General features: G+C 44.5%; 1 protein-coding gene across 1 annotated transcript in view; it reads left to right on the top strand.

Moving 5' to 3' along the window:
- The window catches only part of LOC122793692 (disco-interacting protein 2 homolog A-like), a 2,141,448-nt gene that overhangs the window by 1,920,439 nt on the left and 195,641 nt on the right, over positions 1-25,368 (top strand). Inside the window, exon 29 of the mRNA XM_044061912.1 lies at positions 6,072-6,240. Coding sequence (XP_043917847.1) covers positions 6,072-6,240 — 169 coding nt within the window. The remainder of the gene's footprint in view (positions 1-6,071; positions 6,241-25,368) is intronic.

Here is a 25,368-nt window from a genome sequence, read left to right as displayed (position 1 = left end):
AGACATATTTGTTTGACAATGAACCCCATAATACTTCAGTAGTTAAAATTCTACATAAGAGGGCTGTATTTTCATTTTCTTACTGCTGGTATTTAGTGTCATGCTATGGGAGGGCATAAGTAGTATCTGGTTGTTCTTTTGGCTTTTCCTGGTTAGGGGTCGCCACAGCGGAACTCCGGTCCGCTAATGATTGGCAGTAGATTTTTATGGTGCCGATGTGCCAGCTCGATGCCCAACCTTCAACGAAGGCATGCCCATTCATTCACGTCTTTCGAACGCCACTCAACTATGGGGAGGACATGCAGAATCCACACAGAAGGCGCTCCAGCCGAGAATCGAACGGGAGATCCTCTTGCTGTGAGGCGACAACGCTACCGTTGCACCACCGCAGCTTATAAGTAGTACATTTCTTTAATGATTTTTTTTCAGGTCGAGATGTTACTGTTTGTATGGTTTCAAGTTTCTTTACTTGTATTTTAGTTATTATTTTACAAATACTGAGACACCATCTGTACCAGTGGACTTGGAGTATAACCTGACATTTGCCATGACATTTGTTCATAGGTTGTTACTAGGCTAATGACCACTAGGACCCTTACAAAGCCTAGCCCTGTACCCCAAACCATTTAAATCCCAAGTATCCTTGAGGGCATGTTAGTAGACAAGAAGTTAAGGATTTGTAAGTTGGGGGGGGTGTTAGGATAATACTTTTCTTATTAACTGCCTCTGACAAGATCGGCGGTAAATTTACTATTTCCCATCCAATTGTCCAGGTTTTAATAGGGTCAGGGATTAACTCTCTTTAGAAAAAAAAATTTGTGATATTTGAACCCACACATAAGAGATCAGCAGTTACTTGGACTCATTGTTTAAGAATTTGAGCTAATTGACAGGACTACAGTCACTGCCTGAGCTTCAAACATTTGGCTTCAGCTTATGAAGAGCTCACCCCGGATGTGATATTGTTGCATACTACCATGTACCCCATTCTTTTTTGCTGTTTAATTATCACAGCTCTGCATGTCTGTGTTAATATGTTAACTAGGTTTGTCCAGTTTGTGAGCGAGTAATCAAGGGTCAGACGACTACTCCATTTACTCACTCATATGTGGTCATTCCTCCTGTTCTAATGGCTGTTGACGTGTTACTTAAAATTTGATGCAAGATATTTAGGTTTTACGTCTTGCATATTTTCTTTTCAGTAATATTAATTATTCATAGGTAAATACTAGGCTAATTGACCTTGTCTGCCATTTTAAGCCTTGCTAATTTCCTTTCAAATGTAAGAGTCAAACCTTGTAATTTGTGTCTGTGAGTTAAACACTTTAATAACCATTATGCCAACCCCCCAACTCCTCTTTGTGATGCTCATTTTGGATCTTCAAAGGAAAACTCCACCATAGAAATAAAAAAAAAAGTGTTTTTTCACTCTGTTTCCTGACCTATTTTAATACCTCAAAATGACTTGTGCTTTATTTGTAATTTTAGCCCGTTTTCCACAACATGGCTACCAATGGGACTTAATGTATCACCGTGATCTTGTACTCCCTCAACCCTGTCTCTTTCCAATAGTACTTTGTATGACTCATGCCAGACATAAGGAAGTAACTTTGAATTCCCATGCCATCAACATACAATGAGATTTGGGAGGGTCACTGTTTTTCTTTACCTTCTGTAAAAAGATTGCTTCTTTTCTGTCTCTAATCATCCTCATTTATGTTTGGCTCAGATTATACAGTTACAACCAGAAAGGTAACTAAATTGCAGGCCTTTGTTCAGGGTTTTCTTTTTTTAGTCTGCGGAATTGCTTCTGCAAGGGTCTGTCAGTGCAGTGACAGTTTTAACACCACTGCAGTAGTGTGGGGAGGACCCAGGACTGAACCCTGTGGTACTCCACTTGTTGCTGATCAGAAGTCAGATTTGGAGTCTGCTACTTTCACTGTGTGGGTTCTTTCTGTGAACCATTTGGCCCATCCATCTTGTGCCATAGGGATTTATGCCCAGTTTAGTGAGTTTAACTATAATTCCAGAGTTGGGGGATGGTGTTGAAGGCCTTGGCGAGGTCAAGATAGGCTGTGTGCAGCACCTTACCCTCGTCCACGGCTCTGGTGACTGCTTCAAAGAAATCAGTCAGGTTTAGGAGACTTGATATACCTTTTACAAACCCAAACTGAGTGGGGTCCAGAGTTTGGAGGTTACCTATGTCTTTGTTTATAAGCTCCAAGATGATACGTTACATGGCCTTGCAGACCAGGCTCATCAGGCTAATGGGGCGGTAGTTTCTGGGGTTTGTGGTGGCACCCCCTTTGTGGAGTGGGACCTGCCAGGCCATGGAACGTGTCATCTTGGAGCTTATAAACAAAAACACAGGTAACCTCCAAACCCTGGACCCCACTCAGTTTGGGTTTGTAAAAGTTGATCATGTCTACTAAACCTGATTGACTTCTTTGAAGCAGTCACTAGAGCTGTAGATGAGGGCAAGGTAGTGCACGCAGCCTATCTTGACCTCGCCAAGGTTTTTGATACCATCCCTCACTCTGGAATTATAGATAAACTCACTAAACAGGGCATAAATCCCTATGTCACAAGATGGGTGGGCAACTGGCTCACTGACGGAACCCACACAGTAAAAGTAGCAGACTCCACGTCTGACTTCAGACCAGTGACGAGTGGAGTAACACAGGGTTAGGTTCTGGGTCCTCTCCTGTTCAGCATCTACTTCTCTGAAGTGGAGGCCAACACAGAAGGACTTTGGCTAGCAAAGTTTGCAGATGACTGCAAACTGGAAACCATAGTAGAATCACCTAATGATGTAGACATTCTACAAAAGGGCCTCACAGAGACAGATGCTTGGTGTCGAAGTCATGGCCTCAAGCTCAGTGCCAAGAAGTGCATTGTCATCCCCTTTGGAAAAAAATTGGTAACCATGAACTACCACATAGGCAGTAGCTCACTAAATACTGAAAGTGTGATGAGACCTCGGGACAGGTGGACAGTAGTCTCTCCTTTGATAACCACATCGCCACAGTAGTTAGGAAATCCTTCTACATGGCACACCATCACTAAGTACAGTGCCCTGTTTGGCATGTCTCTCACAAGACACCTACAACAATTGGAAAGGTCACAGAAATACCTCACTAAGAGGATTACCTGCCTCAAACGGGTGCCATACGCAGACCATCTCAAAAAACTCCAGCTCTACTCCGTCGCATATCGCCTACTCAGAGGCGATTTCTGCCTAACATACAAAGCTATGTCAAACTCAGAGCTGTTGGACATGCTACATTTAAAGAAATCCCAATCTCTCCAAACCGCATGCTCCAGGGACCTAAACCTTGTCACCACAATAAACAGAATATGCTGGAGGGATATATTCCTGTCCCAGAGACTTCCCATACTCTGGAACAAACTTCCCGTTTGTCAAGCAAAGCTCCTCATTGGCCCCCTCTAAGAAAAACCTTGACGACTGGATGGGAATTAGAAAATTCACCCCAGGGTCACTTCTGTGGCACTGCATGACAGGGGCACAGGAAAATAATTTTCTTCGATGGCGAAAGCCAGGGAACCTTTTTGGCTAGGCTTATATAGGCCCCAGGCTGATAGCCTAGTACCTACCTATGAACCTATAAGGGAAGCATCTGGTTCCCAAATATATTTTCAGTGAGAGTAATGTAGACAGCAGACCGAAACTGAGTTCAAGTGAAGTAATTTCATGTTCTGCTGTTATCTGTGCTCTGATGTCAGTTGTGTAACACCCTGGTTGGGTGCTACTGTAGTGCCAGACGTGATGTTAACAGCATTGTTAAACACCCTTTTAAGTATTGTTAATGTCTGGTCATGTGTTATTGTAGTGCTGAACCAGGTTGTCATTCGAGCATAACTGGTCTTCATGCGCTACATAATTCCTACTCTGTGCATGAGGTACATTTGTTATCACACTGCAGTGTTTTTCATTTTTAAGTGCTTTTGGCAAGTTCATAATTCTCTAAACTATAAAATCTGTAACCCTTTTTGTTTTGTGCGAATGAATTTTATGGGAGATAGCCTAGGAGGAAAGGCAGGCACTGGTGTAAGCCATGTACTTTGTCATTCAGTTCCTGTGTAGATATACTAGATCTCAGGAGTCATAATGTGATGTAGAAGCTACATTATTTGGTAGAACATGTGACCAGCACCATTTCAGTGGCTACTGCTCGTCGATGCTTGCAGTTGATAGGAAATCTGTGTTTATGGAGCAGCATTTCAGGGTATAAATAACATTAGCAGACCTTTTAAAAACTGACAAAAACTACCAGGTCTTCTAGAGAGTACAGTAACAGACCTTTTAGCCAAAGAAGTGTAGAGTAAGAAATGATCATGGATAATCCAAGTGAACAGTAAGAATAGACTATTCATTTTAGTTCGTGTAGCTTCACAGCATTATTACATATTGACTGCAGGAAACCTTGAGATTTTAAGATGCTTTTGCTTATGGCTTCGATATGTAGATGCAAGTCAGCAGGGAGTATTCAGACTCCTACTTGCCTTTGTTCTTACAAAATTTGGGCAGAGCTTACCGTTTTTATGAACCCAGCTTTTTCTATAAGCTACTAAGCCTCTGGTCTTGTAGTTAACACTACTCCTAACTGTATTAATAGGCTAGCAGTATTTTATGCCACTTCTTTATTAGAATGAGCTTAAGCATGTCCCTCACTGAGATGGTGATAAGTCCACAGGGCCAGGCCATCACCGATGACTTCAGAACAAATGGATGGGGGGGTGACGACATATTTGTTTATGTAGCAGTCCCCCTGTTGAGATGTCAGTATGCTCTAACATTTCTGTGTTTTTAGGGGCTTCCATACTCTTATGCCACCTACACATCTGTTGACGAGTGGCACCCTGGGCTAGGTAATGCATATCCACTGGTAAGATCTTCACTTTCCCCTGGTATTGGAGAGTTGATATTCTGCATTGTGTACTACCACATTGAGATGAGCCCTTCTTGAACATTTGATACAGGAAGTACACAGTCCTTGAGTTACGCAATAGGGTCAAAAGCATTTGCTGGCAGGGTCTGACCTGCATTTTACTGCACTCTGTTTTGAGGGAATTTGTTTTGCACATTGTCAGGTATTGTATTTGAGTATTAACTAATGCTGTAACCTATTTTTCTTTTAGTTTTAGTTGTAGGCTGTATTTGGTTTATTTTAAAGAAATAGGTTTTCCACTGGCCTTGGTTGAATTTGCTTTTATTAACATGCTGCTTTTTGTTTCATAACTTTTCATCAAATAAATGAAGATTTCTGGATACTGAGATCTTAATTGTAGTTCTTTAATTTCTGGACACCTCATTTATTTGTTGGATCTTAACTGGTTTTCATATGTTATAATAACGTGGTTATTACATCATCATTTGTCTGGAATTCAGGCTGTGCATGCTCAGTGGCTGCTACACATCGTAGTACAAGTAAACAGCTAAAATACATAGTTTCCTTTAATTTATTTACAGTAAGAACTTTGCTATAGCTTGGTTGATTTGATGAGCATGTTTCCAGTCTTTTTTTTCCATGGAGATCACATTAGATTATATTTGTTTCTTGAGTAGCTTTGGAATTCCATTGTAAAACGTTTATGCAAATGTAATATGCATAGTATTCTTTATTATGCACAACTAATCTCTCTTCTGTTATGAATCCCCAATACATTTAAATCCTCCAATAGTTTGCTGTGGAACTAGGTGCTGTGGACTGATGATCTTGCAGAAACAGCATGCTGTGATACTAAGTACTGTGGACTAATGTCTCTGAGAAGAGCATGCTGTGGTAATTGCTTACTGTGGACTGGTAGTGTCTTGGAAAACAACATTCTGTGGTACTAGGTTCTGTTCCTAGATGACAATATGTTGTGGTAGTAGGTAGTGGGGGTAGGTTATGTTTTTGGATATAATATATTATGACCCACGGTACTGTGAACTGGTTATGTTGGACATACATCTGCTAACAAGTACTGTTGATTGGTAATGTCTGATTTATATGTGCTGCCAGGTACTGTGGATTGGTAATGTCTGATATAAATGTTTTTATTTACAGTGTATATGCAGGTCACCAGTCTATTCTTGTTCCTCCTCTGGAGCTGGAGAGCAATGTTTCACTGTGGCTATCTGCTGTCAGCCAGTTCAAGGTGCGGGTTACATTCTGCTCTTATTCTGTCATGGAAATTTGCACCAAAGGTCTAGGATCACAGACAGACATGCTGAAGGTATGTATAGTACTCGAGTATGATACACCCCCATCTGTGCTTTTCCATTTAAAACTTTGTGCAATATATAACAATTTGGTTGCTGTACTTAAAGACTACAGAAATTGGTGAATTAGTGCTACCAACTGGATTTCCCCCCCTCTTGCTGCCATCTAGTGAAAAGCTCTTAGTAGGTACACTTGCAGGAGTTGCACTTTTCTTTAGTCCATGCCATAGTCTCCTGTTCCTTTTGTAAAGGGATGGGTTACTTGTCATGTTATTCAGTTCTTTTCAACCTCACACTGTCCACATCTTTAATGAAAAGAGCTTACATTCAATAATGAAAGTGAGGTTTAAGTTTTACAAATCTGCCAAGTGCAAATAGCAAAACAGGACCGTCGTTGACTGTAACCATACTGTTGCAGCTGTTCACAGTGTTTCCAAGTAGTGCCATGGTGGACTGAGTTTTAATATTATGTGCTACTGACAAAATTCAAGGCTTTCCTCCTTTAGTAGGCAGTGGGTGGTATCTGGGGTGGGCAGAAGGAGCATTTCATGAAAGGCTTTATGGATGGCCCTCATCTAGGGATATTCAGTATGAGGTGTATAGCCACAAGTCAGAGTAAGGAGTTGAGACCTGAAGTCCCTAAGCCCCACCCCCCCCCATCCATTGCTTCCACAGCTACCTGTTCTGTCAGCATCCTCTGTCATTGAGAAGTCCAACATGTAGTTTGTCTTCACAACTGTTAATCGTCATTGTCACTTAGCTCAGAGAGATGCTGTCAAATGACTCCTTCCTTGTTCTCATCTTTGCGGGTAAACCCTGATTTAGTAGTTGTATCTAACACTGTTTTTCCCACTTCACTTGAAAGGATGTTGCCAGTGCTTTTTGAAAGCTCAAATAATGACTATTTTACAAAAGGCAGAGGATCATTACTCTGGTTTTTATCTTCAGAAAGATTCTCTGTAAGAAGTTGTGGTACCCTGGGCAGCCAGTATTTAGGACCACTCATGTTCTAGGCCTTCAAGCAGCTGTTTGTTGCACCTTCCAGCTTCTCTTGCCACCTACAGCTGAGTTGAACCTCTCTTGTGCTTGGTTGAAATTTGCACACATACAAACAGAGTTTGCAGCACAGTGCTGCCCTGCTTCTTGTTACAGCATCTGACCCACAGGTGCAGTTTTCCCGACAGCCCCAGGCTTTGTGCCCATCAGCACTTCTGGTGCATACATCCATGCTAGCCTTGTCTCTAGTTCTTATTTTCAGTCTTCTACATTTGCTGGTAGGAATCATTTTTAGATTCAACCCTAAGAGGATTTTTCCTGTTATATCCTATTTTTGTGTACTGTATTTTTATAAAAACTGGGGAAAACACCTTCTACAGTGAAGGTTACTATTGCAATTACCTGGTATGATATCCCTCTCTTGGTGCAGTTTTGAAATATCTGCAGATTTTCTTTGTGTTTCACTGTTGCATTCTTGATTTGTGGAATTCCCTGCTGTGGAAGCCCCTGGCCAGCCTGACTGCTAGAGTAACAATCTTCCTCCTCTTCCTCCTCCTAAGGCTGGCGGATGCCATACCCTGAAGTCTGTACCCTTGGGTATAAAGGGAGCCAGCCGACACCATGACATGGGTCTTTTCTTGCCATTGGAGCTGGAAGCAGTTTTTCAGTGCGTCATTCTGTCCGCACCAGAGAGAAGTCTTCTAAATCTAAGTACCCCATTGAGGAAATCTTTTCCTTGCTTTAAGTCATGTCATCTAAGGTTAACAATGGTCTCCACTATGGTAAGCAAATCCTATACTGAGACTTCCATACTTTGTGTCACCTGTCTAGGCCCAGATCACAATATCCCTACTTGTCGTTTTTGCGCCCGTTTCAATTCTAGGACTATCTGGCTTAGGGCCAAAATCTTAGCTAGGCATCTTAGCATGGAATTTTCATCACATTGTTTGATGGCGTTTGCCAGTTGCCCCAAGGTTGAGCTTCCTAAGAGTAAGAAAGACAAGGAAAAAAAAACAAGTTTAGGGCCTCTGACAACCATTCACAGTTGGCCAGTCCCCCAAGGCTCGTTATTGCTGAGGAAGGTGAGGCGCTTTCACAGCCCTCTTCTGTGACCAAGGTGGTGGAGCAGGCCTCTGTTGAGACCAGTCCGACATGCTATCAGGTTCCTAATCTTCTGCACAGACCTTGGCTTTCAGTTCGTCGGTTGGGTCTAGAGTCGCTCAGCAGACCTCTGCTTCAGACAAGCGATCTTGTACCAGCGACTTTCCTTCGAGATGTCAGCCAGTATCAGTTCTGCCTTACAGAGAAACTGGCATCGGGATGTAGGACATACCTAGGCCGAAGGCTAAGCTATTTCTAAGAAGGGATCTACCTCCCAAAAAAACAAGAATAGCCCTTAAACAACATTTAAGTAGTTGGAGCAAAGGGGGATAGCATTTCCAGATCTGAACCTATATTCCAGTCCTTCTGTAATTAGAACAATTGTACAATTTTTGGATACTTCATACTTGGCTAAATGGAAGGCTTATTGGGAAGCAACTGCTTTGCAATTAATAATGAAACCTCTAACTTGTAAGCTAAAAATAATAAGCAATCCAATGTTATGGATACTAAAAGATTACTTTACTATGCATATAACACCCAAGCACACAACCAGCTACATTTACAATATTCTAACAAATTTTAGAGACTTTATATATAAACCCCTCAGATATGAAGAATGTTTTTTTTTTCTACTATTCCCTATAGCATTTACACAAGATTCTGTGTTAACATCAGACTTAAAATCACATTGTTTAAACAAAATGAACTTAAGTTTTAGTTTCATTTGACTTCAGACAGTAAAGACAAAAAGTGTAGATTATATAATACAGGAATTTCAGTTGGATAAATTCTTATGGCTAGATATACAAACCCTTGGATTATTTTTAGAGAGTAGAATAAATTTGATCTCACCAGCAACCAAACATGATACTAGTGCATTACTAACTACTTTCAGTCAATCTTACAGCATAGTCAACCTTATTCAGGCAAACTTTCTTTTATATTCAGAATCATAAGAAATGAAACATATAGCCGCCCAGAAAGCTATTGGAATTACTTCTACACAATTAATAATGAACTTCCCTGTGATCAAGACAAAAACATATTAGAATCAGCAGGGAAAACAACTGTGTCACTTAAATGGAAATTATACACCTGGAGATTTATGTACAGATCTTTTTATACTTCTCAACTAATGAATAAAATCAACAGAACATTTGTAACAAATGTAAGTCAGACATAAATATAGATTGGGCTCATATGTTCTATGATTTACCTGCTAGAAGTGTATTTTGGAGGAGTGTTAATGAACTATTACAGGCACTATTCACAGATAATTTCATGCTTAACAAGTCTTTAGTGCTTTTTAATACAGCCAATATCACACAGTGTTAAAAAAGTAAAATATCCTTTACTTTGGACAATACTTGCTGTGGCTAGAAAGAGCATTAACAAAAACCATGATATCTGAATCCCCCCCTACTTTCACTGAATTCAAGAATATGTTAAATGAAGTTTGTCATTTACAACTTAAAACTATAATTTCTAGAACAACTAGAAAGACATATGCATACCATATGTGGGTAAATTTACAGAATTTGTTGAAAAAAGATCAACAATTACAATGAATAACGTCAGTTTCTTTTTTTTCTATATGTAAAACACTATCAAAAATGGTTAAAGTGCTACATTTTATGTAAAGATTAATGGATGTCTTTGTAAATACCTTATTTTATTTCATCCGTTATATATAGTTATTTGAATTTTATATGTTACAGTCTCTGAAATTACATTTTTTCTGTGAAATTTATGTGATTGTTTATAAATTTGTTTTATTTAAAATCAATAAAATTGTTTAAAAAAAAAAAGAAGGGATCTACCTCAGGTTCTATGCTAGGCCTACATGCTCTTACTCGGCAAGTTGTCAGCAAAACCTGGTCAAGTTAGCTTGAGGACTTCATCTTCTTGGTCCGAGCTAGGCAACCCCTTTGGAGTCTTCCTCAGGGAAAAGGAAGAGGTATCCCACCCCTGACATTTTCTCTGAACCCCCTGATTCAGATGAGGATTCTAACCAGGAGGTGTCTGTGTTTGAGGAGGTACCCTTCCTTACGTTTTTTGAAGATTCAGATTCTGTTGAGAATCTGCTTTCAGCTTCAACTCCTGAAGGCATCACTTTTGGGGAAACACTCCATTGCCATGAAAGAGCATTTCCAATAAGAGGCATAGGAATACCTACAGTATAAAAAGAGGTTAGCGATTTCCTTGATCTCCCAGAACACAAACCTTTGGCTATTCCTCCTGTGTTGGAGGTGGTAGAAGATGTTTTTATGAACTCTTTCCTGAACCTAGATTCTCTACCTCCAGCCCCTCAAAAAACAGACAGGTTTTACAGTCTGCTGGAATCACATAAATACCCCTCTGCTGACCCAGTGGTTGTAATTCCAAGTCCCAAGGCAGCAGAAGTTAGCTCTTCAAAGAACTGTTTACATACTGAAAAGGAATCAAGCCCCTTGACAGGTTTGATTAAAAAGTCTACACTTCCTCTACTCTAGCCATGAGGGCCCTTCACTGCCAGTTTTATATGATAAAATATCAACAAAGTAGTTTAGATGAAATGAAACAACAGATTTCCTCCCTTGACGACAAGAACATTTCTAAGGAATTGTTGGACCTTTGCCATTCCAGCTTCCAGTTGGCTAGTCACTCTTTACATTGCGGCTATGATGCTGTGGAGGCCTCTAGCTGAACTGCAGTATCTGGTGTCTCATTTAAAGGCATGCTTGGCTTAGGGAACAGAACCTACCAGACCATGTCGAATCCAAACTTCTAGATGCACTCCTGGGTGAGGACATCTTTTTTGAGCCAAAGGGTGAGGCTGTGTTAAACATGAAGCAAAATCTATGCAAACTGTCAAGGACTTCCTCCAAGTTGAGTCTCCTAGGTTTAGTAGGAATTTTCCCACTAAACACTAGTCCTTTCCCTCTCGGTCAAAAAGTGGCCAGAGGAAACCTCAAAGGCAGCAGCAACTGTAAAGGCCCAAACAGTGGTCCTCTGGAAGCCCCAGGCAGGGGAGTTCTAGGCCACAGGGCGCTGGTCGAGAGCAGCAATTACTTTCTTTCCCCTTCCTGCCCCCACCTCCAGAAAAGATAGGAGGAAAACTAGGAAGAAGGCTATCCCTTTTCAAAGAAAACTGGTCCTTCTTTACTTCAGACAAGTGGATTCTGAAGGTTATATCGTACAGTTACAAGGTCACTTTCAAAGAGCCATTAAAATACTCTGGTTACCTAGATGTTCCACAAAATCAGAGAGAGGAGGCCATTTCTCATGTTCACAACCTATGCTCACAGGGATCAGCGGAACCAGTACCAGATCATCAAATAGAGAAGGGGTTCTATTCCAGGCAATTCTTGATTCTCAGAAAGGATGGCTCTTGGCGTCCTATCCTAGACCTCTCTCGACCCTCAGTCAGTCCATGTTGATACGAAAGTTCAAAATGTTGACTCTTCAGAAACTTTCCCATGTTAACCCCCTCCGGCCTTTGTCACTGTAGACCTAAAAGATGCTTACTTGCACATACCTATAGAGGATTTTTGCAGTGGTTTTCTTCAGAGCAGGTGCCAGTCACTTTCAGTTTTCTGCAGTGCTCTTTGACTTGTCTACTGCTCTCAGGGTCTTCACATTGTTTAGCCCCTGTGGTCACCGTCTGCAAATCAAGAGGCATCCGGATTTACCCCTACCTAGACGACTGCCTCATTCAAGCCATGAGTCAATCAAAGCTCCTCAAGGATCTGGTCTTCACTCAGACCCTCCTCACTTCTTTGAAGTTCACCATAAACCTTCGCAAATCCAACACAAACCCATCCACCAGGATAATTTTCCTACAGGCTCTTCTGGATTCCTCCCTTCAAAAGGCTTTCCTCCCTCCAGAAAAGATCTCCTTGACTCTAATTCCAAAACGTACAGAAGCAATGCCTCTAAGCCAGGGAATTTCTCAAAGCATTAAGCTACATGGCATCTTGTGTCCTCATGGTCCCTGTGGCCAGCCTACACAAGGAAGGTCCAGTGGTACCTCCAGAATCTGTGGTGCCAGCACTCTGTCCCTGGAGACAGACATTTCACTGATCCGTTGTCTCAAGGAGGGATTTGTTTGGTAGACACAGGCATGTGCCCAAAACTTGGGTCTCCACTTCAGGTTCATCCCTTAGGATCAAGCTTTAACCACAGATGCCTCAGACAGCCTTGGAGCTCATTTCCCGCACTTTTAATCCCAGGGCTGATGGCAAGATAAGATCTGATATTGTTAATCCTCATTCATTCCTTACGCATAGGTATCGGTTCCGAGCTCGGAACCGAGCCGGCCATTTTCCAAGCTCGCGTCATCTTCAAACTCTCGAGCTAAACTCTTACCCACAACCCCCTCTCCCTGTTACCTCAGATTTTGTTTGCCGCATTGCCATCCGGTCGTGTCAAGCTACTTCTCTTGAGCCAAGTACAGTCAATTGTTGTTTAATTGCTTTACAAATTACTTTTCTGTCAGAAAAGTTGATATTTTATTGTCTCTTACTCTATCGCATCTAGCGTTCATTATTGTTGACTCCAGTTTTGTCGTTTCCAGCTTCGGTACCGACAACCACTTCAGCACCGATCCCTGTATCGGTGCAGACAATGACCTCGGCACCGATGACTACTTCGGTGCAGACAACCGTTGTCCTCTGTGCAGACAGATGAGATGGGCACAGAGTCTGCCTCTTCTGTGGACAGGCCTGTTTCTCCCTCAGTATCAGTGAGGTCCACTAGAAGCCTTTCCGAACATGATGTGTTGCATCTTGTGGACCAGGTACTCTTGGCTAGAGGTATCTCACCCCTCAGGAACTATCCTTCCTTGGGAGGTGATCACCCATCTCCAAAGACCCCTTCTTCTTCTCCTCCTTCATTGCCTTTGAAGTCCATGGATATAGCACAGTCTTCCCCTTCTGCGGTTCCCTTTATTGTTCTCACTAAGGAACCGCAGTTGCCTTTGTGGCAGGAAAGTTTTGCTATGACCCAGGATGTCAGCTGTGACACGCATAGTTTGCTGCTCCACAGCCATCCAGGGACTCCGGGTTGGCAGGCTGAGCCACTTAGGGGAGGGATGATCCCTGCCATAGACATACACTTCTCTTCGGATGGACCAGCCTTCCAACTGATGGAGAAGGCTTTCGCTGCTGCTGGCGATACCGGACTGTCTATACCTCCGCCCTCCTCTGGTACACTGATTCCAAAAGTCGCATCTAGCAGACTCCGGATGCAAGGGCCGCAGGACATATTCCCTCAGGAATCCCCTTTTCCGCTGTCTTCTCCAGCTTCTCCCGCTGAGGATGTTGAAGCACATGGACTCCACAGAGGAGTCCCTCACCGAAGACACAGATTTCGATGAGGGGGAAGGATCCTTCTCGGTCACCCTCTGAGGTATCCTTTGGCGATATCCTCAAAATCCTGAAACAGAGAGGTGACTGGCAGTCCTCTAATCTGATGTCTGAGGAATCTGTGTTCCTGCAGGCCTTTCGCGCCCGGCCCCTCTACCTCCTGGGTTACTCCACCTGCCGATAAGCTTGTCTGTCTCATCCTGCAGCATGCATGGAAGGCTCCTGATACCGTCAAAGCTATTCTCTAGAGGCCAGATAAGATCTTGTCCCCTCCTGCTTCGGATCCCCATTGGTCCGAAGGTTTTCCTGTGGATGCTTTGGTGGTGGCAGCCGCAGCAAAAAAGGATCTGACAAAAGAAGAAAGCCAGACTGTCCATCCGCCTAACAGAGAGTCCCGGGCCCTGGACAGGATAGGGAAAGCGCGCCTTTGCTTCAGCAACCTTTGCTATCAGGTCCCTGAATTATATGGCACATTTCACCAGGCTTCAAAGGGATCTGGTTTCTGAGCTGTCTGAAACCTGGTCCTTGACAAAGTGGCCTCTCAGCTGGCCACCATTGAATCTATGTCTAACTTCTCTATGCGACTGATATCGCACGCATCAGGAGCTAGAGCAGCAGGTTCAGCTGCGGTCTTGAGACGACACGCCTGGATGCGCTTGTGCAACTTCGCGGAACCCTTTAAGTCTTTTTTTCTTAATGCCCCCATTGAGCCCTCCTCGTTGTTTGGGCCCAAAGTTAAAAGCACACTGGCCAGATGTGAACAGGACGGTAAAACCCTTTCTCTGCCGTAGGTGTCCGTTATTCTTCCCCTCAACGTGCTTTCTCCCGAAACCAAGAGAGTGGGAAGATATGGTTCAAGAAATCTCAGGGGCTTTTCCATGACACACAGGCCGGGTTCTCCCCCAGAGTCAGGGGGAGGGGGGCTCACAGGGAAGATGCTCCTTTTGGGGCCGAGGGGGACCGTGTAACCAGGGTTCCAGGGATTTTTTCCCCTGGTCAATCCTACCAGCGCTCCTGAAGAGCAGCCCAATCCCTTTCCTCTGGAGGTGGTTGGAGGACGTTTCTCCTTGTACCCTTCTGCCTGGCTAACCATCACCACTGATTCTTGGGTACAAAGGATCATAACCAGAGGTTATCATATCCTCTTCGATCTTTGTCCCGTCCCTTCAAAAAATCTTCCCGACGTTCCACCCAGTCAAAGGGAAGAAGCAGCACTAGAGATAGAAAAGCTGCTAAGAAAAGAGAGTCATCCAAATAGTCCCTCCAGACCAGATAGGATCCGTATTCTACTCAAGACTATTTTTGGTGCCAAAGAAAACCGGGGACTGGAGACCAATTTTGATCTCAGTGTATTGAACAAGTTTGTGAGAGTACAAAAATTCCGGATGGTCACAATACAGTCTATCCTCCCGCTTTTGGAAAAAGACGATTGGATGTGATCGATAGATCTTCAAGATGCATACTACCACATAAAGGTGGACAGGCCATCAAGAAGATTTCTGCACTTGTGTGGGAGCCAGTCACCACCAGTTCAGAGTACTGCCCTTCGGACTCTCTACAACCCCCAGAATGTTCGCAAAATGCATGGCAGTTGGCACAGCTCACTTGCAACTTCAAGGATTCCAGGTGTTTCCATACCTAGATGACTGGCTCATTTCCGCCCCCACCAGACATCTACTGGAAAAAGCCCTGGCATACTCTCTTCTCGCTGCTCAAAGGCTAGGCATAACCATAAACTGGTAGAAGTCCAATCTCACCCCATCTCAGTCAACAGAATTCATAGGGGTTATGTTGGACACAAAAAAACTGCAGAGCTGCTATTCCAGAGCACAGAATTCTAAGGATAAAGTAACAACTAATTCCAGTCCTTTCAAAGGAAAAATCCACGGCTCACTCGGTTCTACAGCTGTTGGGCTCCATGGCAGCCTCCATCACTATTGTCCCCCTGGCCAGGTTTCACATGAGGCTTCTACAATGGCTACTGCTCACCCAATGGTATCCTTTTCAGCATCTTCTTTCAGCCATGATTCAAGTAACCCACAGGTGCAAACAGGATTTAAATTGGTGGATGACACACAATCTCTCACAATGGTCTCTCCCCTTCTCCCCCCAACAACTCAAGGCCACAGTGACCACGGACTCCTCCCTGATGGGGTGAGGGGGCTATGTCAGGGACAGATGGTCCAAGGCACTTGGTCCCAACTGGAGGCCCATCTGCATATAAACGTTCTAGAGCTGAGGGCAGTGCTTTTGGCATTGCAAGCATTCCATCCCCTGCTGCCGTCTGGGACAATTGCGATTCAATCAGACAACATGGCGGTGGTCTGGTACATCAACAAGCAAGGTGGAACCAAATCTTACTCCCCTTTGTCGAGAGGCCATGAGGATATGGCAATGGGCGATGGCTACCAACCGTTTTCTTCTAGCAGCGCACATTCCCGGGAGTTCCAACGTGATAGCAGAAGACTCCGCAGGTGCATTCTTCAACCTCACGAGTGGTCCCCGAATCCCTTGATAGCAGTGGAAATCTTCCACTGCTGGGGCCGTCCTTGCTGCAACCTCTTTGCATCCCCGACCAACTGCAAATGCAGCAACTACTTTGCCCTGATTCCCCCTCCGGGACAGTCACCCAGGGACGCTCTAATCCACGATTGGCCCTTGGGTCTTTTTTATGCATTTCCACCTTTCCCCTCATTCCCCAGTTTCTGAAGAAAGCCTGGTGGTGTAAGAGCAAGGTGATCCTCATAGCACCATATTGGCCTCGACAGATTTGGTTCCCCTTCCTTTGGCCTCACCTACTAGATTGACCATGGATTCTCCATCCAACCCCGGAGTTGATCTCAGACCCACAAAACCTGATTCATCCCAACCTGAACAGCCTGAAGCTAACGGCTTGGCTACTCCAATTCCCCTGATTGCCAGGCAGAATGATCTTTCTTTACCAGTACGTGATATTCTCATTGCTTCTCATAAGTCCTCCACTAGACTTGCTTATCTGAGCAAGTGGAAAAGATTTACATGTTGGCTGAAAGATAAACAAGTAGAACCCTTTTCAGCGCCAGTGTCGTTAATGCTAGACTATCTGGCCGACCTGTTTCAATCGGGTCTATCGGCCTCTACCATTAGAGTTCATGTGGCTGCAATTTCTAATTTTCATGAGGGTGTCCAAGATTCCTCTCTTATGTCCCATAAATTGTGCAAGACCTTCATAAAAGGTGTGAATCATCTGAAGCCACCTTTTAGAGAACCTATTCAACCATAGGATTTATCATTAGTTCTACAAGCTCTGACAGTGGCACCTTTTGAACCAGCTTCTTCTTGCGACTTCAAGTATTTGTCTTGGAAAACCTTGTTTTTGGTCGCTATTACTTCTGCCAGACGTATTTCTGAACTTCAAGCTTTATGTATCAAGAGTCCATACTTGATTTTTCATAGAGATAGTGTCTCTGAGAACGAATCCGTCATTTCTGCCTAAAGTGATATCTGAAATGTCCATTAATCAAGCCATTGAATTGCCAGTTTTCTTTCCCAGTCATTCAAACAGAGGAGAGTATGGCCTACATACCCAAGATATACATAGGCAAATCCGTTTTTACTTAAACAGGACTAAACCCTTTCATAAATCTGACCAGTTATTTTTGGCCTTTTCTGGACCTAGATTAGGATCTGCTGTTGCCAAGGTCACATTAGCTAGATGGTTGAAGGACTGTGTGACCTTTATTTACACACAACGTAATATTTCGTTGCCTACTACCGTGAAAGCTCATTCAACAAGTTTGGTGGCAACTTCTGCTGCCTTCCATAACAAAGCTTCTTTACATGACATCTGTGCAGCTGCAACTTGGGCTATGCCTCATACCGTCATCAATCATTACAAACTGCATTTGGCCTCCAGGGGAAGAGCATCTTTCGGTTCTGTGGTGTTCAGGAATGTCCTTCCATGAGACCCTTCCAGGAATAGAGTTAGCTGGGGACTCTTTCCCATGTGTAAGGAATGAACGAGGATTAACAATATCAGATAAAGAAGTTATGTCTTACCATAACGTTCCATCTGTATTGTTGATCCTTGTTCAGTCATTACGACCCTCCCTCCTTCCCCCTCCTGTAGTTTCTAGTGGATCTCACCATCCGGTTCTCTTAGGTTATTTGACCAGAGGTAGCCTCTACCTTCTTTAACTTGTAAATTCAATCTGAGGTAACAGGGAGAGGGTGATTGTGGGTAAGAGTTTAGCTTGAGAGTTTGAAGCTGACACCAGCTTGGAAAATGGCCGGCTCGGTTCCGAGCTCGGAACCGATACCCATGTATAATGACTGCACGAGGATCAGCAATACAGATGGAACGTTATGGTAAGGCATAACTTCTTTTTCAGACACAAACACATAAACTGGAAAGAACTGATGGCAGTGCAAAAGGGCTTAATGGCTTTCAAAGATCAATGGAAACCAGGGAGTCCTGCTTGTCAAAACAGACATCACCACAGTTGTGTGGTACATAAGGGGGCACCCACTCTCACCCTCTTTGTCGACTAGCGATGCAAGTCTTGAGAGACGGCTCACTCTCTGGGGTTGCACTTCATGGCATAGTACCTCCCAGGGACTCAAAGCACTCCAGCAGATCTTCTCAGCAGACACCTGCTGGATCCGCCTGAGTGGCATCTGCATCTGGAAACATTTCTCAGCATAGTCCAGAAATGGGGAATGTGAAGTTGTTCAATCTCGACGTTCATTCTTTACTGATGGGTTTGGAGCCGATCCATCGGCTCCGGTACGGCCGTATGCAAAGCTCAAGGTCTTCCAGTAGCTCGATACCAACCCCCTATCCCATAATGCACTGTGAATCACCTCAGATCTAGTTTGCGGCTGCATCTGATCAGAGGTTCCACTGCAAACTCGGGCCAGTACAACTTAAATATTTTAATATTTAAGTTTGGTAATAACTTTTTCTAAACTTTCTTAGATAGATTACTTGGGTAGTTAGCTTTTATAGCTTCTTTGAAGCTCCGCTTCCCGTGTGTGATTAGTAATGTTTCAAATAACGGCCTTGTGTTTTTTGGCCTAGTTTTCTTGCTGTGTTAAGTAGTTTTCCAGTGGCTTTAAGTAGCCTTTTCTATTGTTGGCCTCGTATATTTTGGGCTTTAGTTGTAGAAGCGTGTTTCGATATTTAGTGTTATACAGCTTTTTGATAGTTGTTAAATTCTTTATCCGACTCATTTCTAGCGTGTGTGTATGATTTTTAGAGCCTAATTGCCTTCTTAATATTTGAGATACCTTTTTCATTTCAACAGTGTTTGTTTTGTTAGAACCTAGTAAATTGTTTATTTTCTGCTTTGTGGGTTGTAGCAGTATTATAGTGGATGACAGACAAGCACCCAAAATCTGGCTTTAAAAAGTGTCCAGACTGCAACCAAAAAATGTCTATTATGGATGGATATGTAACTTGTATTTATTGTTTAGGAGCTGTCCACTTATAGGAGTCTTGTGCCATATGTCATTCTTTTTCTTCGAGAGTGTTGCTAGAGAGGAAAACAAAGTTGATGGACAGGGGCCTGTTAAAGCATCCTTTTCAGGAGGCGTTGAGTGACTAGGATGTGGCCAGCAAGTCTTCCAAGTCCTCTAGATCTTCTGTGGAATCTAAGGATTCTAAGCAGTCTAAGAAATCAAAACAAGTGGAAGATTCTGCAATATCGGCTCCACAGACCTCGGAGCCGACTGTCATTTCCTTTTGGAGCTGGCCCACAGCCATGGAGCCAGTATCCAAAGTGCCTCTATCTCCATTGCTTCAGTCGTCACCATCGGTGCATTCTTCTAAGTCTTCTGTCAGCCTGTCAGATTTGGATATGGATCGATTGGTGCAGAAGCTCTTACAGGCACCAGGCCTTGCTAAATTGTTGGCTCCGACCCAAGCAGCTTCGGAGCCGAAGACCACTACTCCTGCTTTGAGTACTACTCCTCCGAGCCATACCGGACCTTTGGAGCCAGAGGAAGCAGACCTGTTGTTCGTGGTGCCTTTGGAGCAGAGACCTGCTCCAGTGTCCTCGGCTACATCAACTCTGACGTCCTCGGCACCGACCAGGGACTCTAGGAGTCGACACTCTCCAGTCTGATCTGGGGAAATAGTCGGACCGACTTGTTGGTGCTGATTCTTCCTCTCGGGGCTTTGGCTCGGATGAGCTCGGCTCCTACCTCTGGCTCAGAGCCCACAGCCTCGGTGGGGGGGGGGGGGGTTTGGCGGTTCCTTCGGATCCGTTGATTCCTCCACATCGAAGCCATGGTGCCTTCAAGGCCATGAGGAGAGCTTTGTCCCCCAAGACATCCTTGACTTCAGGCCTTGCTTCCTCATCCCCTAAAGCGCCTCTGTCTGCTTCTGCTTCCATCGTCCAGGCTAGGCGTAGAGGCCCAGAGCCTCAGGTAGCCCCACAGGGTACCCCATGCTCTTCGGAGACCTCCCCAGAGGCTCCCACTGATGAGGTCCCCAGGAAGAGATTGTGCAAGAAGAGACACTTGGACTCCCCACAGGAGTCTTAAACATCTGACACTGACTTGGATGAGTTGGAAGGGTCCCCACGGTCCCCCTCTGAGAATATCTCCTTTGCTGAGATACTAGAGATCCTTGGGCAGTGAGGTGATTGGCAGTTCAAAAGCCGTACTGAGAATGAGTCAGTTCTCCTGAAGGCTTTCTGGTCTCAATCCTCCACCTCTTGGGTGTCTCCACCCTTCAATGAGCTCATGCAGTTGGTCTGTCCGAGGGCGTGGAAGTCACCGGAGTCCATGAAGCCTGTTCCTAGGAGGCCTAACAAGTTTATATCAGCCCCACCAGATAAAACTTCCTTAACTAAAGGAGGAGTCCCTGTTGATGCCATGGTGGTGGTGGCAGTGGCCACAAAAAAGGAAATGTCTGATACTTTCTCATCTCTCTGTCCTCCTAAGAGAGAGTCTAGGATCATAGATAGATATGGGAAACTCATGTTCAGTTCAGCGACTTTTGCTCTCCGTTCACTGAACTACTTAATCTATTTTACTAGGTTGCAAACAGATCTCCTTAAGGAGTTGGAAGATGCTCTTCAGGGTACAGTAGCTGCAGGGGGCTCTGACAACGTTGCTGCCCAGCTTTCTACCCTAAATTCTATTGTCAACTCATCCATACGTCTCGTATCCTATGCAGCTGATGGAATGAGTAGGGCAGCGGGTACAGGAATCGCTCTCAGAAGTCATTCCTGGATGCGCTTGTGTTCCTTCGTGGGGCCCTTAAGTCATCCTTCATAAACACCCCTTTTGATGGCTCATCCTTTTTTGGGTCTAAAGTGAAGAAAACCCTGACCAGGTGTGAACAGGAGGGAAAGACTCTGTCTGCCGTTGGAGTCTGTTTTTCCATCCCTACCCGGCCTTATCCCAAAGACCAAAGGGGAGGAAAATTGTGGTCCCGGAAAGCCCAAGGAGCCTTTCAGGACATGTGGTGAACCCCCTCCAGCAGCAGAGGAGGGGGTAATAGTGGAAGACGCTGCCTTCGTGGCAGAGGGGGTCCGCAACATCAGGGTGACAGAGATCACTTCTCTGGTCATTCCTACCAGCGCTCCTGAAAGGAGGCCCGACTGTCCTGCTCTGGAGGCAGTCAGGGGTCGCTTATCTTTGTATCCAGACGCCTGGCAAGAAATTACAAAAGACAACTGGGCACAAAGTATCATTTCCAGAGGGTACTTCATACCATTCACCACCCCCCCCCCCAGTCCATAAGGAGAATCCCGGACGTTTCACCCAGTTACAGGGAACAAGCAACCACAGAGGTCCACAAGTTGCTAGAAAAAAAGTGTCATGCAGCCAGTCCCAGCAGGCCAAACAGGATCCAGAACTTACTCAAGGTTCTTTTTGATTCCAAAGAAAACGGGGGACTGGAGACCCATTTTGGACCTCAGCCTACCAATATGTGAAGAAAGAGAAGCTGTTCATCGTGCATACAGCTGCAGTCATAACAGATGGGGTTATCCTGCCGTCAGGCGGGTCCTCGGTCGGCCAAATTCCAAAGTCTAGGTCCAGCATCGGTTGTTGTCGCTTCTTCCCTGATGTCAGTGCGGAAGGGGTATAAAAGAGGCAGCCGACGCCATTTTCTTCAGTCTTTCTTGCCGCGCGGTGACGGAAGCAGAAGCAGTTCGCAAGTGCCAGTCGGCCAGCTCCTGAGATTTACGAAAGTATTTCAGCCGAAGTCGTCTTGAAAGCTAAGTACCCCGTTGGGGAAACTTTTCTTGCCTCAGACCGATGTCAGACAAAGTTAATAATTGCATTTCATGTGGGAAGCAAATACCGCATAAGGATTTCCACTCTTTCTGTATACCACGACGTCTCGGCCTGCCGTTTTTGTGCTAGATTTAATAAGCGCACTATTAAGCGTCGGGCGGAGTTCGCCCTTCACTTTTTTGGCAAAAAAATTAATTGTATTATGTCGTCGGATACTCAGACTCCAGTTTTGAGCAAAAAAACGCAAAGATAAGGACCGACATACGAGGTCTGCACCACCTACTGAAACCACGCTAAGGCCGACTACCGGTTCTCCGGTACTCAGCGAGGCGCATACGCAGCCCCTGAGTACCGATGACAATGCATTACCGGTGTCTTCAGTACCCGAGGTCGCAGGCTCCTCGGCCCCCATTCCTACTACAGATCCCAACGCCACTCCTGGCGGGAAAACTCAGAATTTAGACAGGCCTGCCAGTTCTCAATGGGTCTTCAGGCCTTCCTCCTTCTCCATTAAAGCCTTCACTAAATCTAAAGCAGCCAGGAAAACCAAAAAACAGGTTCCTCAGACCCCCTGTCAAGGCACCATGCCTAAAAAACAGATGCTTAAAATGGCTGAGGATTTGATTACTCTTATCAGGGGTTCTCAACCCCCCCTCTGACAAAAGGCCCAGATTAAAGGAAGACTACCCTTCCTCAGATCAAGCTTCTATTACCTCAGAACTATCTGAGGACCAGGATTATGCCTATTCTCCATTCGAAGACTCTGATGCAGAGGAGTCTATTCCATGTCTCCCCTGAGGACTTCTCTTTTGGGAAACCCTGCATACATTGAGGGAACACTTTCACTGGGAAGGCCAAGATTACTCAGATTCCAAGAAAAGGCTCAGGGAATTTCTTCTGCTCCCCCAGCATAGGCCTCTGGCTATCCCTCCTGTTTTTAGATATATTGGATGATGTGTACACAGAAGCCAGCCTTAATCCTGATTCTTTGCCTCCAGCTCCTATTAAACCAGACAGGTATTACCGGGTTCCTGATTCTCACCAGTTCCTATATAAAAGCCATACTGCTGACCCAGAAACAATTTCACAGGGTCCCAAGGGAATTAAGGCCTCTACTGCTAAAAATCCATTACCTTCAGAGAGAGATTCCAGAGCTTTAGAAAGGTGGGGGGAAAAAGGTGTACACCTTGGCCACTTTAACCATGAGGGCATTAAACTGTCAGTTCCATATGTTAAAGTATCAACAGTTTTTGATATCTCAGCTGAAAAGCAAGATGACACAACCAGAACAACCAGATTTAAAAGAGTTGCAGGATTTGTTGCATGGTACAGAGCAAGTGGGTAAACATACCTTGCAGTGTGGTTTTTGATGCTTTAGAGGCCTCATGTAGAGCTGCTGTTACGGGGTCTGTTATACATAGGCATGTTTGGCTCAAAGAGCAAACCTTACCAGATCATGTCAAAGCTAAATTATTAGATGCACCTCTTCAAAAAGATGTATTGTTTGGTGTTAAAGCTGAGGAGGTGCTAAAGAAAATGGAGGAAAAAGCGAAATCAATGCAAACAGTGAAAGATTTCCTGCAGGTACAGCCTCCATGTTTCAGCAGAAACTGGCCTTCAAAAAATTGGTCCTTTCCAGCCACGGACAGACCTCAAAGGGGCAGATACAGGCGCCCAAGGGGCAGAGGGCAACCTCAAGGATCTTACAAAGCCAGACAGTGGCAAGCACCAACCCCAAGAGGTGGAGAAGATAGATCACAGTCTTTTAGAAAACAGACACAATGACTTCCCCCTACACCTGCCAAGCAAAGCTTTAATGGCAGCACCTTTGGGCGGAATACTGACATTATTCTCAAAAAATTGGCATATTGTTACAAAAGACAAATGGATTCTGGACATTATAGACAGAGGCTACAGGTTCCACTTTCACACCCTTCCAAAAATGAGAGGCATGCCAAACCTGCCACAAAATCAAAGGGCAGATGCACAAAAACAAGTTTCAGCTCTCATGGACATAAAAGCAATTCAAGAGGTACCTGCAAAAGAACAAGGTCAAGGGTTTTATTCCAGACTATTCCTGGTACCGAGGAAAGACAAAGATTGGAGACCTATCTTAGACCTATCCATCCTAAACACATATCTACAGGTGCCAAAATTCAAGATGCTCACATTACAGCAGCTTCTTCCCATGCTGGGCAAGGAGTCTTGGCTGGTAACATTGGACCTCAAGGAGGCATACCTGCATGTCCCTATCAGACAAGATTGCAGAAGATACCTCAGATTTCTTGCAGGTTCAACCCATTACCAATTCTCTGCATTGCCCTTTGGCTTATCTACTGCGCCCAGAGTGTTTACGAAATGCCTGGCATCAGTAATCGCCTTCTGTAGACTACAGGGGATACAAATCTACCCATATCTGGACGACTGCCTGATCCAAGCGGACAGCAAGGACATACTACTGCAGCACCTGGCGTTTGTAATAAAACTGTTGAACTTCCTGGGATACACAGTCAACAAAAAGAAATCAAAACTAATACCCTCTCAACAAATAATTTTTCTGGGTGCCACCTTGGATAAAGCCACCCAGATGGCCTACCTCACACCAGACAAGCAAGGGCAACAGTCTCAATACTTCAGAAAAATGGCAACTTACACCAGGCTAACTGCAAGGAAAATCCTGCAGGTTCTGGGATTCATGGCATCTTGCATCCTACTAATCCCATGTGCAAAGCTGCATATGTGGAGACTTCAATGGTACCTGAAAAACTTATGGTCTCAACACAGCCACAGCTTGGAAACAATTATCCCACTCATTCCATGCCTTCAAAAGGAATTTTTGTGGTGGACTCAAGCTTGCCAAAGAAACACAGGTCTTCCTTTCTGTGTACCTCAAGCAACTCAAATCATCACAACAGACGCCTCAGACTACGCCTGGGGAGCACACATGACAGATCAGTGCATTCAGGGAAAATGGACCCGAAAAGAGAAGCACCTTCACATCAACCAAAAGGAAATGCTAGCCGTGCAAAAGGCTATTATGGCCTTCAAAGACCTACTGCATCCAGGCCAGCTATTGATAAGGACAGACAACACCACAGTCATGTGGTGCATAAACAAACAGGGGGGAACTCATTCATACCCCCTGTGCAGGCAAGCCATGACCCTATGGAACACAGGACTGGAATTGCAAATTCAACTGCAGGCACAATTCCTGCCAGGGAAGGAAAACACACTGGCAGACAACCTAAGCAGAAATGTGACAGATCCACACAAATGGAAGTTGCATCCTCAACTTTTCACAAAGATGATAAAGGCATGGGGACAGCCAGACATAGATCTCTTTGCTACCCACAGAAATTGCCAGTTGAAAAAATTTTGTTCAAGGACCTATCATCCACAGGCCTGGAAAGTGGACGCACTTTCCTTCAATTGGGCAACATTGACAGTCTATGCCTTCCCGCGTCTTCC

The sequence above is a fragment of the Protopterus annectens genome, chromosome 2.part0, assembly GCF_019279795.1.
Source record: "Protopterus annectens isolate FY-2018-M chromosome 2.part0, PAN1.0, whole genome shotgun sequence".
In the NCBI taxonomy this organism is placed as follows: domain Eukaryota; kingdom Metazoa; phylum Chordata; order Ceratodontiformes; family Protopteridae; genus Protopterus; species Protopterus annectens.
Note: the sequence above shows the minus strand (reverse complement) of the source record. Positions and strands in the feature narration are given on the sequence as shown.